At 31.0% G+C, this 15,732-nt stretch overlaps 1 protein-coding gene across 5 annotated transcripts in view; it reads right to left on the bottom strand.

Moving 5' to 3' along the window:
• LOC113520850 (uncharacterized) overlaps positions 1–15,732 on the bottom strand; it is a 150,668-nt gene that overhangs the window by 112,976 nt on the left and 21,960 nt on the right. For 3 of the 5 annotated variants that reach the window (XM_031910449.2, XM_026906273.3, XM_052902551.1), the window contains exon 1: positions 6,406–6,779. Coding sequence is in view for 2 of the 5 variants with exons in the window: in XM_026906274.3 (XP_026762075.2) it covers positions 8,803–8,886 (84 nt within the window). In the remaining 3 variants the exon portion in view is untranslated. Of the gene's footprint in view, positions 1–6,405; positions 6,780–8,802; positions 8,907–15,732 lie in introns of those variants that run through there. The other 2 variants (XM_026906274.3, XM_026906275.3) reach the window with 2 other exon arrangements.

The following is a 15,732-nucleotide window of genomic DNA, read 5'->3' as shown; positions in this document are numbered from 1 at the left end:
CTAACAATCTGATTAAGGTTAATCGATTTTCAATTATTCGATAGATTTCTTAAATCATATTCCGACTATGTGAAGCATCGAGCATTAATAACATAAAACAACGCATAACAAGCTATTCTACCTGCTGTATATTAAAAAAAAATTCGTTATAATTATTAATAAATTTATATTTTAGTATCCATATTCAATACTAACAAATAATATAAGTTTATATCTATATCAATAATACAAATTCATTCTGAAAAAAAATAAGTGTAGGCATAACGAAATATTAGAGAGAGACATTCTATCTAGATGTTATTACCCAAGTTCTAGATATAGGTAGTTATTTTTATAGGAGTTACATACATTGTTGCAATTTGTCAACCAGTGATTCATAATGTTAGCAAACTATTTCCAGTGATTTCCTATGACGGATTTCAAAATCTACACATAGTGCAAGTACACATATGAGCCTAACTTACAGTACTGCAGTAAGTAAATTTGGCGCAAAGCAAAGTAGTTTAAAAATAATCGTACCCTCCATATTCAATTCTAAAATATAGATAGGTATCTTTAATAATACTTGTCTCTAATACATTACGGAAAAATTTCAATTTTGATGAAACATCTTAAAAAGATTGTTTATAGCTCTTATTGCACTTATACATATATTAATTTAAGTTCATTTATTTTAATATGCTTACCAAGTGCAGTATAATTAAAGCATATTCTATCTATATGTTTCTACCATAAAGCAGTTGTGTTTGCATGGCTGTGTTTCGGTTTGAAGGTTAGGATATGGCAGTGAATTTACAGGGTACAGAGGAATAACACCTGAGTCCTCTGAAATGGCAATGCATGGTCGATATCTTTGGCAAAGCAGTATACTCTGTTATCTCCATGGTACTGCTCATGTCTATTGGCGACGATTACCATTTTCCATCAGGTGAACCGTCAGCTTGTTTGCCATTCTATATTGTATATACATATATATAATCCCTCAAAAAGAATTAAAAAAATCCGCACACCCAAAATGCGAAAACTAGGACGCAATAAATTTATTCGAATGCTACTGACTGTCACTCATTTAAATTATTATGACCGCCGCTCGTAAACCTATTCTGCTGTAAAACAGCAATGTATAAATTGTTATTTGACTCTGACAATGAAGGATAACTTAGCCAATACAACTCCAACATTGAGGGTATATTTCTCAGAAGTGCTAGTTTTTTATTATTATTATTTCAGGCGTTAACTGTCCACTGGTGAACATAAGCCTTCCCTATAAGAGGAGTTTTACCAGTAGCAGCCACGCTTGGTAGGCGGATTGGCAATGGCAGTTAAGCTTTTAGAAATGTTTTAAGAGGGACGCTGCTGCCCATCCCTTGCCCTCTCTTAGTCGCCTCTTACGACACCCACGAGAAAGGAAGGGGTGACCCATTCTATGCCGGGGCATAGACGACGAAGTGTGGAGTTAGGAGTACTAATGCATGAGAAGAATAAATAAAGTCTTAGACAGTTGACAAAACATCATTAACGCAGGCATTACGAACCAAATTACTCGCAAAAAACTGCTAACATGCATTAGCGTTTGCTATGCTAGAACAATCCAATAACGCCCCACTGTTAGATAAGGTCACTCTTCAAAAGAAGTAAATATTGATCTACTCTTACCATGCTGGTCAAGCGGTTTAGTACCCTTGATACCCTATAGATGTTATTTTTGATTTTTTTCTATTCCTTTAGGTTATATATACTGAATTTCTATAGTAAATATTTAAATAAATAAAATAAAAAGAGTTCATACTACCGCAAGGTCCAGTGAGATAAATTTGCTCTTATATACATAGGATTACATAATTAATATACATAGGCAGTATATTTATCTACATATGTTTACGCCAAATACCTAATAATGTATAATATAGCATATAAACTGAGTACCAAAAGCATCTGTCCTTACACACATCTCTTGCTTAATCCACTTTCATAACGCGTCCCATACGTACACGCCAGTTAGAAGATTCTTGGCAGCCACCTCAGATAAGCACGGTCAGTCCGATCATAAAAGGTTAGTTTGGGCTCCCCCAGTACCTACATCTATCCACTTTCACATTGTGTATCTGATTATTATTAATGTATTATTTTCTATTTACTATTGTTAATCTGTTATATATCCTTGAATATATGTAACAGATCCGGTGACGTGAACGGGTGTCGTATACCGGCCGAGCTTGACTCACCGCAAGGCGATCCCGACTGCAAGGTAACTTGCACTGTTAGTATAGATTTTAATGATGCTTACAAGGGCAAGCCAGCTGACGGTCCATCTGATGGAAATTGATTATCGTCGCGTATAGAGATGAACTATACTATATTGATACATGCTTCATAACTGTTTTGTGTAAATTACTACCAACAGCCCCTTAAGTCAGGGCAAACGCTGTTATATATTATTTACAGGTTTATTATACATATAAAGCAACTTTTTGTTCGAAATTTTAAATTTAGATATATGATGTCGTGGACTTTTTTGTAAAGCTAAAAGTAATGAATATTTTTGCTGTAGATTTTATTCCTTTATTTCAACCCGTTTAGGTAGCGCACACACGGTTAGGTAGCGTAGAATTTTTGCTGACTTCAATTACATTTATTTTGATTAATAATTAAAAATATATACCAAAATAAAAAGTAGTCTATAGTACTCGAGGATAATATACCTTTCTAACAGTGGAATAATTTTCAAAATTAGATCAGTGACACCGGAGATTTCTCCGAACATCCAAACTCACAAACTACCTCTTTATAATATTAATCATACATATATAAGTATAGATGTAACAAATTTAATTCAAATACGTCGAGTGGTTTCAGTAAGAAACGGCAAAATATCTTTACTAAGTGGTTAGTCAATTAGAACTATTTTATGTAATTCTGCTACCATTAATATGCGTGCGATTATTAAACTACTGTTAGTAGAAGCTTTGTAATAAGTAATTTAGTAAAAAATCTTTACAAAGTTTGATATTCATAAATAAGTTATGATATGTTATGGAGGTTATAACATTCTAGATTTCTATACCGTACTCCTCATGAATAGCAACAATATGAGGGTGTTATGGGGGTCTCACTCAATGTTTACTGTGATAACCATAGCGCAGTTTTATGTTTATAGACGAAAGTTTTACCGTTTTCAATCAGGTGGATAGAACTGCAGATAGTTTACATTTTTTATTAAGGTGTGTAGGTTTTTTATCTTTCTAAGTTTTTTAAATGCTGTGTGATCCTGGCATAGAATGAATCACCCCTTCCTTTCCCGTAGGTGTCGTATTAAGCAACTAAGAGAACTTAATAGCCGTGCGATAGGCAGCAGTGTCCCTCAAAAATAAAAAAAAACCTAACTGCGATTGCCAAACCGCCTGCCATGCATAGCAACCATAGGCAAAACCCCCTTATGGAGGAGGCCTATCTTAAGCATTGGTCAATTAACTGCGAAAGTGACGATGTGGTGTAAAATAAAAAAATAAAAAATTTATATACATTACTGATGTCACTATACATCAGTAATGAAGTGAACGTTGATAATCTTTTGGATAAATTTTGCTTGTTCTCGTTTTCGTAAAAAATCATAAACTACAAAATGATATTGCACTATACGTAAATATGTCAATAGGTAAATACATTAAACGTATTTAACACATTTGGAGTAATATTTTACATAATATAATTTACATAAATATTTATTAGAAATTCTATTAGATTATTAGTTGTATTATTTTATGTCAATGTTCGTGTCCAACAACGATATTATGCTAATAACGCTGATAAAATATTAAGAGTGTCGTAACTTAGGTTTACTATTATAATTCAGAAAAACCTCAGTAGTCGTAACTTTGAATGTAGTTGACACAAAACTTTGTAGGCATTTAAAATCTCAGACCGACTTACCAGTAGTGGTAATACGTGATCGTAACAGTAAACGTCTAAAGTCTCGCCTTGCCACATTGAACTTAAGGTAATGCATGGCGAATTGTGGTGAAATCGAGCGTTACGTTCACAACAATAACAACAGTCCATAATCCCCCTAGCAGAGGGAGAGGGGATTATTAGCAAAGGATATTAACAGCTCCATTGCTAGAAATATATAAAATAAAATGTCAAATGGAACTCCACGCGGTCTTTCCTGGAATATTAATTGCTGGTGAATTCATCACAACGAGCTAGTTGTGATGAATTCACCACTATTTTACCTTTCCATCGTCACCCATAAAAGACTCGTAAAGGATTAATGGAGTTAATATATTTTGTACAACCGTCACTGTCACAATTACTTACTTCATTTTTATATAATAAAACAGGATCCCTGCCTGCCCTATCAGTATACGCAGGTGAGAGCACTAGTGAGTGACAATAGCTAAGGATTAGAGCAGATCAATTGACGCCTCATGACGAATTTAACAAAAATTAACTACGGTGGTTTCCAGGGGGAATCGCGTGGAGGTCATATATATATATATATATATATATATATATATATATATATATATATATCACTCACTGGTACTCATACCAACGTACGCCGATAGTATAAATGGTGTTACCATTTCACCATCACCCATTAAAAAAATCATCCTAAATAATATGAATTTAATATACTTAACATATTTTTGTATATCCACTACTGTGGCGATTACCTACTTAAATTCTATTAGACAATGTGTTATCAAGTCAGTTTAGAAATGCGGTAGTTACCGTATGGTATTTCCATAAAATGGCGCTCCCACGGCGCCAGCAAGGTGAACAGGCTATTCTTAAATTGTCGCTGAATTTAAACCCGCACCGTGAATGCTCTTGCGTAATATCGATCTATTCTCATTACTACGATTTTACTATGGTTTGAATTATTAACAAATTCGTTTCTACCGTAAAGCAGTTGAGTTTGCATGGCTGTGTTTTAGTTTGAGGGGTGGGATATGGCAGTAAATTTACAGGGTACAAAAGAATAACACCCGTGTCCTCTGAAATAGCAACGCATGGGGGATATCTTCGGCAAAGCAGTATACTCTTGTTTGGGCCATCAGCTTATTTGCCATTCTAAGTTGCATGAAAAAAACCGTAACTGCTAAGTTACTTTACGCATATTTTGTATTAATAAAATCACTAGTGAGCATATATATTACCGGTACCTAATAAATTTAATACAATATGAATCTCTTAATTATAACTTTAAGGCTATAAATTCTTACTAATATTATAAATGTCAAAGTGAGTTTTTTTTTTTTTTATTTGTTACCTCTTAATGTCTTAACATACTATATTTGTTGAACAAGGGCATAGACTACATTTTATTCAAGGCAATGAACGTATTCCAGTCACGCGAACAAAAAAACACGGGTAAAAGCTAGTGCCACTATATTTCAGTTGCCACTGAAATATATAGTATAACAAGATTTATCAAAATACATATTGATAATCCGCTTGTTGGTCCCAGCATAGAATGAGCCACCTCTTTCTTTCCAGTGATAGTCCTTCGAGGGATAGTAAGTAGTGTCCCTCTTAAAACATCAACAAAGCCTAACTATGACTTCCAACCCACCTGCCAAGCGTGGCAACTACTAACAAACCCCCCTTTGGGGGAAGCCTATGTTCAGCAGTGGACAACTAACGGTTTAAGATGAATAATCCGGGATAAAAATATAGCTTATGTCCTTCGCATTCCTAAATATTATCTGCACACTAAATTTCTAAGAAACTAAGAGATAAGAAACGAACTCACAATTATATACATTAGTGTATTAGAATACAGAAATAATATTTCTTACGAGTATAATATAACGTCTTCCTTACAACTACAATTCATATACACTGTTATCAAAAACGAACAATTAAAAACCGAACTCGATCAATCGTAATACAGTCGACGAAATTAGTGAAAAAGTACTCACTCAATATCGGCAAATATTTGTCACACAGACATTCAGTGGCTAAATTACTTACTCGAAATTTGATTAATTAAAATAATTCGATTTAAGCTTAACGGCCCACCTCATAGAGACTGTCATATAACAGTTGAATAACTTCGTGTCCGCCCATAGCATTTCATGCTTTGTCGCTGAACTTATATCCTTAATTGTCAAAGATTATACTAGAAACATTGCATTAGCATATATTGCTACTTCACAACAGGATATTTTACGGTAGTTCATGGATGTCGCACAAAATATTCGTATAAACAGACTTGGAAATATCATAATGAGCACCAAAATGTTTATAACTTTGTTTATATGATTATACCTACCTCCTACATACATAAATATTGAAATAATGTATGACCTACTGCACGCAATGGATTTACTATACGTGAGAAAACGCCAAAACATCAAATAAGTGGTTAACATTAATTAGATAAATTGAAATAATAACCAAGGTCTCAAACATAACCGTTACACACGCTAATGTTTCACGCACATTTCTAAGTTATTATCGATCATTGGTTTTACGAGAATCCAAAATAAATAATCACTTAATCGTTATTTTTATATCGATAATAACAACTTCGATACAATAATCACGGTCACTAGTTTTAACACTTATATCACCACCAAAAATATTATGTAAACTGCGTCGAATTTATTTACATAAAAAACTGTAGTTCATTTTTCAAAAATATTTCACTGAAGGAGGCCGCGCGTCTGATGCTGGGATTCGCTCACTACTAAGCTATTGTATGCAGGTGGATTGTACTACGTCCGTTTGCCTTATTATGGGCATTTTCCATTCACACAGTGAAGCAATGGGTGCGAGATACGAGTCGATACGGTCGGTGCGCGATGTCGCACTGGAGCTACCACCAGCAACTCCTTCGAGTTTTGCAAATCACATGTCAAGGCGATAACGAATTAGCATAACAAATCAATGTTTATACTTAAATATGTGCCGATGATGTTGGCGATGCTGTTTCGTATAAGTTTCTTCACGAACCGTTCTAGGCCAGTGGAACCATGCGCATCACTAATAATCGACAATTACGCCGTTATTTCGAAATATTTTTATGTGTCAATGTTTATGTCCTTCCTTAATATTCCAAGATAAGTTATATAATTTTGGTATTTACAAAAATAAATAGCTAATATTATTAGCAAATGCCTATTTAACTGTGAAAATGCTTTTATCTGATTTTTTTTGTTAGACTCCAGATTTCTATTCGGTAATAATAACAATAATCTAAATACATATCAATTTGCCAGGAAGTTACTGCAAATTGGACTAAAAGTTCCTGGTATATCTACTGCTTAACATGCTATTACAAACAGATTACACAAACAAATTATGTTTATACAAAAATAATAGCACACAGTTATGCACTTGGCTTAATCCCGTGTACACCTGTAAAACAGGTTTTAAAGCGAGTGATCCTAAATTCTAATAATAATAACTGTCTTTATTGAATTATAAATTACATTTAGTTAGATCTACTAGCCACCGAACTAGGCCGAGCCTGTATCTCAGTGGATAGTTAAATAACTTCCTTTGACTTAAATATTTATAAAAGACGTTTTCAGATAAATCGATTTTTAAACTTTTAAATTTTAGAACTGTAAATACCGTTAAAAATAAAAATAAATTCCTTGATATATAAATTGGAAAACTGTGACTTGGTAATGCATAGTAAATAACATAATACATTATTACTTAACTTTAGAATTAAACCGACAATTGTAAACATAAAAAATAAGAGAATTTTAAATCATATCTATCTTCAAATCATAGAGCGTACTTGCAAAACCCTTCAGTTCAATACTAAATATTTTAATTATGTAAAATACATAATTTTAAGCTCAACGTTATTTAAAATAATAATTACATTATTTATGTCGAAAGTTATTTTTTGCTTATATATTCCTATGGTTTGAAGCCTGCGATATTATTCACGTAATAAAAACTATGTTTACCGCTTGTAAATCCTTGTCTCCTTCGAGAATTTTTCCAGTGTTACATAAAAACAAAAACAATATCAAAAGTTCTAAGTTCTTATTTATTCAATTTAAATTATGCATTTTTGAACTCTAAATTATACTTGGTTAAATTTTTCGAACTTGTTTATTCTAATCAACAGTTTAATTATGTTGTAAAACGATGATGTATTTTTATGTTAATTCAGATTACTCTGTTATTATCTTATATCATATATATCAGGTTTACTAGTTATGTATTAAATACTATCTACAGACTAAATATTTGTAAAAGTATTTGTAAATTTAAAAAAGCTACCTTTTTTACCTTTGCGACTACTTTACTTACATGGTACCAAAGCAAATTAATTCTATGTTGTGTGTGACCATGACCCTATTCGAAGACTCAATGTATTAACATTGAGCCTTCGAATTTTTCTCACGCTTTCATTATTTTCCCTTTCATTACTTTATAACTTAAAAGATAGTTATAATTGATATATACTTAGAATACCGAAAAGGTATTCTTAAATATAATTTATTTATTTATTATTTGAAACAATAGCCCATGGTTCATATCAGAGTAAGTTTACTACAACTAATGAATATCAACAAATATATTTGCGAATTATCATTGAGTTGACAAAACATAATGCACATATTTTAAAAATTCAATGATGTTAGATTCATAACTACATAGTTGGTTGATTTACTTCAAACAATTTTTATAATAGTAAACAGGTTATATCGTGCAAGTTTATAAAATATTTTATTCGCTATCCAATAGTAATAATTTACTCAAAGTAAAGTCACATATTGGAAACAAAAAGGAAATAGTAATTCACAATAGTATATAAATTATACATACGGTTGCCAAGGCTTCCTCGTACGTGGTGGGTTGAAGTGGAGGCGACGCTGGCGGCGTCTCTCGCGAAACAGCTGTGATCGGCATTTCAGAACATCCCTGTATACCTAGAAATAAAAAATTTAAGACAACATTAAGATTATTTGGTGATATGGACTGCAATATAATGATATTAATATAAATATAAATAGTTTAATTTCTTATTTTATTATTGTAATATTTCATAGCGATAAATCGTCGCGTTCAAACGCGTGTAGGGCCACCCACAGACCCGACTCTGGGTAATTAAAGTTACGCATTATTTTATATTAGTTATTAGTTATGTTACATTTTATGTATTTTAAAATTACCATAAAATATGTATGTCATAGATACCACATTTTATTACAGGCCCTATTCTGTAACATTAATAAAGTCCCAAATGGATGTCTTCCGAAAGTTTTCAAACTCTACATGGCTTCAAATTACTTTTTATATAAATTATGTAAAATAGTCAATATGTTATACTTAAAAAACTATAGCTTAAAATATTTAAACTATAATCGTATCTAATAATTCTGTGGCCTAAGCAACGATTGAGAAACGGAACAATTTCATAGACTACAGATGTTTGAACTAATTATGAAAATTGGAATAGGTTTCACGCTGCTAGATTTGTCTGAAATTAATAAATTTACTAAATAGTTTATAAAATAAGTCATTTTAAGTGGGAAACAAGCTTACAATCCACTTGATGAAAAATGATAACCATCATCTATAAATATAACTATACACATACTTCACATAACACACTAAAGCATCTAAGGTACCATTTACGCTTTTCCATCCCAAAGGATTATGCTCTACCTTACCCTGTAATTTCACTATCACAATAAATATCGCTGCCATCATATCATTTTTTTTTTATTTGTACATTGAGATTAAATCAAAGAATGAAACTGTTTTCAGAAAATTACGTTTCAAAATCGGCCCTATTGTCTTTTATAACTATAAAAGACTTTTTCCATCCCTCAAATCCCGCTGATCTCGGTAGTGTGATCCCTTATTTGCAGTCACACAAAATAGACGTGTTTCCCGCATTTTCGGGATTGTGAGAGTGAGGTGACAGGATATTATAGTATTAGTATTATTTCGTTCGACTGAACCGTACCTCTTATAGGTATTAAGTGAGAGTAAATCACATCTTTACTAGAAGAGAATGTTTGTATCGCCTCGTGACTAAGTATCTCAGTTAGATAGTAATGATATTTTTGAAGCGATTTAAATGAGAAGGTGTACAATTAGATTATACTACTTTAGTGAGTAAATATTAATCTTATTTTGTTATTCATAAGAGTTTATTTACTTTCATCTTGATTCCACGTTCATTTCGTCACAATTAACACAATAAATATGTCATTCTATATCAAAATAATTTTACTAAATTATTTTGGTTCTGGATGTTTGACCTCTTAATTATCTTTTTTTAAAAACTTAGAACAATAAAAAATATAACGGTCAACTTAATGGAAAATAGTATCCTTCGCCTATTGACTTGAGCAGCACCGAAGATATCACGAAATACACACATATGCTACCTCATCGGTCCATTTCTGCTTAGTAAGTTATGTGTTCCTATCCTATACTGTCAATAATATACCCATCCTTTAAACTAAAATACAGCAATGTAAACATAGCTGTTCGGTAACGAAAACATGAACGCGTCGTAAGTACCTACGGAGACGACTTTTATCTTTCTCTACCACCTCTAGATAACGAATAACATATAGTTTGAGAACCAACCTTTATTTAAAACTTATTAAAAGTCTGTTTAGCACTTATTGATTAAACGTATTACCGACAATACAAAATAACGACCTTGGGCGTAAATGTGGCGACGATGTAACGATTGTATAAATACTCATTAACATAGACGACTACATACTGTGACTAACCTGTCTTGACATCACATTAACTTAGAGGTCTATTCTAATATCTACGAATTTTGTAGTTACTCATTAAATTTTAATATAAAACAACAACACCAAATCAAAATATTTTTAGTAGTTTAATCTATATTTGTAAATGGCGCTTGTGCTAGCCGTAATGTTATTAGAAAAATAGGTTAAAAAATTTGCTTGTTTGTAAATTTCCATCAATTTATTTATATTATATATACATATTTTTAACGAGCATTACAGATTTATCAATGCAATCACCAAAAACCAAAAATAAAACATTATATTAATAAATTTATGGAAAAACTGTAATTATATTTCAAAATAAAAATGTAATTCTGCATAATTTGTTACCACCCTGCGAACCTTATGGCAATACAGTGAAACATTAAACAGTTGTGAACTCGCAACTAGCTCATTCAGTAGACGTAGCTTTTAATCTGCAAAGAAATATACCTTTCATATATCTCGAATAACACTCAGGTAGGACAAATGAAAGATATGGATTCGAATCGAGCTGTCGTAATACAAAATTATTCAATCTACTATTTAGTAATGTCTTTATACCTATATGTATAACGGGACTTTTATGAACTTACTGTGTTTGTCGTTTCCGACAATTGTTTCGACTTCATCCGGAAGACTTTTTCAGGATAAGTAGATATGGTACTTTAAAATAAATTCATTGATTTCCCGTTATACATACATATACATAGAAATCGTTAAAAAATTGAAAAAATAAATAAAAACAATACTACTATTAAATATTTTTTTTACATTATATTTAAACTATTTAACACAAATTGAAAACCAACATGCAATGTATTTTTATTTTTTCAATCGACTTCAAAAATAAGAAGGAATGAAAAATTTTAATCATTAATTATAAAAATTAATTAATCAAAATAACTCTTTTTGCTACAGTTGAAGTTTTTTTTTTTAGTACACAATTTATCTATTAGCATATGCAGTCAGAGACCGAAGATTTTGAACAATTTATTGCAATAATCTAATGGATTCTGTAAATTTGTCGTGTATTGGTGTAGATAACTTGTTAGCACATGTAACTGAATTGACTACCTGTATTACTTATATACCTTCACCATGACATCATGTGACTGCTATGTAACGCGATTACGTCGCGGATTTCGAATCGATTTTGACAATTTTTTTAATTTATTACTTTTATGACAGTCAGTTAAAGTTGTAACGTTTAAAGCCGTTTTTATTTGCAGACCAAAAAAAACTGCTCGTTATAAAACAAAATCTACTTGTGGACACACGATTCTATGTTCAAAATTGAAATATTTTAAGTCTAATATGTCTAGTCTACAAGCTGTTATGATAATAATATCTAGTCTTAGAATCTTTTTGATGATTATTAAAGTCTGTTTTAATGTCATAAATAACTACTTGTAGTATATCGAATGATTTGATAATCAATACAGTGTGGAATTTTTAAAATAAAAATACAGACACTGCCATGGTAAATTTTCAATTGTGTATTTGAACATAGAACACTCGTACAATACCTACAGATTTTACGGGGCCTTGTTTGCTTAATCGTATGTATAACTGAAGTTACCGACTGTAACAAATCGTTTAACCATACACCATTACTTTTAATTAATAGTTTTTTTTTAAATATTTTTACTAAATATTGCAAGTATACTAACTTCTAGATTTATTTCTAGTAAACCCCTCTACAAAGGTGATAATCGAATATATCAATAGACACATTTTCGTTAACACACGCCTAAGAAGGAGTAAAATGCAGACAATGCAGTCTCGTTCTATTTAATGGATATTGATAGATACGTTTTAATTAATATGTCTATTTTTATATATTTTGGAATAGCAAACAAGCTGACGGCACACTTCATGGAAAGTAGTAACTGTCGCTTAACAAACAAATTAATAACCTTTTCTATGGTCATATATTATATTATTGGTCCTTTCATCATCGCAATCAGCTTATTGCAATCCACAGCTGAAGATAAGCCCCTCTTAAGTCACCACAATGAGCACAATCTTTACTTCCTCGCTTCCAGTTAATACCAGTAAACCTACACACGTCAATCATAAGTCACCTATAGTGGTAATCCATAGTGAAACAAAATTAAGCATACACAAAATGTAGTAGTTAAGGACATTATGTTACTTTTTATCTCAGTCAATCAATATGCCGGTCACAATACAAATCGGTGACTCCATAAGCAGCAATAAATTGCTGATGTGTATGAATGCTAAACTATTGAACAGGTGGTAGCCTACTGCAAATCAGATAAACAAACAAAACTTTGAACTATACTACGTGCGTTGTAGCATAATGCGAATGGCTAATCAATAAAACTAAAAATAAATAATAAAACGAAACTTGTGAATTCAACAAAGCATTTAATTGTGAGACTATTGAATGATTACTAGACTGACTTTGACTACAAATATATAACTAAAAAAGATAATACAATAAAAGAAAAACAATAGTAGATTACTGTCACTTGTTTTGTGATTCGAAAGACACGTAAAGTCATCGTCAAGTAAGCCACTTTTGGTGGCGTGGAAGGTGGCCTAAAAATGACACCAGAGGGCGGTACCTAACACCATTAGTAAAAGTAGTATTGTAAAACTATCAAAATTAAGCTGTCACCTACATCGTACTAAAAATACTGTGTCTCAAATGGCCAAATAAACACGATCATCTATAGCGCCAGTGCTATGATATCACACACGACAACTGGTTTGGGCGCGGCGGTCATGTAGGTAAATATATTCACAACATTATTAGATTATGCACTGATGGCATATTTTAACCGGTCGTCTTTTAACAGCATTGCCAATAACTAGAATTTCACAAACGTAATTAAAACTTTTTAAGGTAAGAAAACAAAAACTATGCAACACAGACATATTTCATTGAATTTATTTTTAACTAGCCATATCCCGCAAATTCACGCACGTGAATGAATATATAAATTATCCTATGTTCTAAGTTAGGATATAATCTCTCCTCTTACCAAATTTTAACTTACCTTCATATTAATGAAAATATATATAAATAATAGCGTTACAATTATTTTAAAATATTTTTCATTAAGCAACTTCTAAAAGAAGTCGTCTGATTTTTAGTAGTTAGTATTTTTGAGTAGTTTCGTTTTTAAATTAAAATAACTATTTTAGCCTCTTTAAATCTGTTTTTTTTTTCTAGAACAGAATCTTAAACTATTTTGCGACTATTTGACGATTGCGTCACAAATTCTAAATTGATTTTTAAGAGTTTTATCAATAAATAATGTGTACTCCCATGTTGATTTCATATTCATTTTATTTGTTAAAAATACACGATTTCGCATTTTAAATTTAAATATTATCAAAATATTATTTATGAAACTCGTCGTAAATGTATGTATGTATGTCTGTTCCTGAATGAAATCCTTTTTCCTAAGTTATATGTTGATGACCTGTTTCTGTATTCAAAAGTGACCGTTTTTCTCGCAAAGGAGTGTACGTACGCCCAAATACATGTAATTCAGTCACACCCAGGTCCTAAAAAAGTTTGTGCAGAAATTTATTTCGATTTATACAATAAAAATATTATTTTTAAAACATTTGGAAGTCTGATAAGTATCAGCATACTAACAATGGTAAGTAAAAATTTAAAAACCAAGCAATTTGCGATGTAAAAGGAGCCCATCTTGATCATTTAAGTCTGCAACGATCTTATCATTCTGAGCATTATATGGCACTAGCTATATGCCGCGGCTTCACCCGCATGAACCAGTAAGTACATGAGATATCCTATGTGCTAAGTTACGATATAACTTATATGTGTACTGAATTTCACTAAGTTATTGTGTGAAAAAATAACAAACATCCGTTCATCACTATACACTATCGTTTAATAAATGTTAATAAGATTTCTGTAGTTCTGTAGTCTGTATATATATTATATATTTTTTTACTTCAACAAAATATTAAATTAGCGTAGACTAATACATGAAAAAACAAAAATAAAAAAATCTTGAAAGAATGAAAACTCTTTTTTGTTTCCTTGAAAAAGTAATACAGTATATAAAGATACAGGTTATAAAGATTAACAAATAATATAAATAATTAATTATATAAAAGCAATTATGTATTGAAAATAATTTAAATTAGGTTCATAGTTGGTGAAAATATACAGTAAGTTACAAATAAAACATTACGAATTATAAACATGTGCCCTTTCTGAAGCCATATAACATAGTTTTAATATATATAAGAATATATGCGATAAATAATATTATTATAAGTTTTCTTAGAAAACAGGATAATTTTGACATCGTGCATTGTCAAAAATGTTTGAAAAATACACGTGGCCACGACCTTAAGAATACAGTCGCGCTAATATGCACAATCATATTTTATTACACCGTAATTTAAAAATATCCAATAACATATTAACAATTAGTAATTCATAAATAAATAATGAGTACCTTATATGCACAAATTTTATGATACATTTTATATTATAAAAATCACTACTCAAAAGTGTATATGAAAAACCTTTCTAAAAATACTAATCCAATTCAAGCAGCAATATTTGCGTATCGTTTTCACAGCTTCAATACAGATTAGAATAAAATTTGTCATGAAACTGAAAATGAAAATCTTATGTCAACAAATTCGCGAATATTTTCTTAAGTAGATGCAAGATATTTATGTGATATTCCATTTAAATAAAAATACAAAAATTTCGTAATAAAAAATGTACAAAATCAAATGCAATAAACGTCAGACGTAATACTACTCATATTAATAAATATAAATTCACAGTCACGAATCTTTAATATTACATACTTGTATTTTAGCACGTACAAGATATTTTTGGGGATAATAGGCGCCAAGGTTTTTATGATCTAAGGATGTTTGATACTTGCATTTACATACATATTGTTGTTACCTTTGCACGTTAATCCATCTACCTATAAATTCAAGTGAAATCCAAAGTGGAATT

This window comes from Galleria mellonella, unplaced genomic scaffold (genome assembly GCF_026898425.1).
Source record: "Galleria mellonella isolate WM207_F2 unplaced genomic scaffold, CSIRO_AGI_GalMel_v1 utg9223, whole genome shotgun sequence".
Taxonomy (NCBI): domain Eukaryota; kingdom Metazoa; phylum Arthropoda; class Insecta; order Lepidoptera; family Pyralidae; genus Galleria; species Galleria mellonella.
Note: the sequence above shows the minus strand (reverse complement) of the source record. Positions and strands in the feature narration are given on the sequence as shown.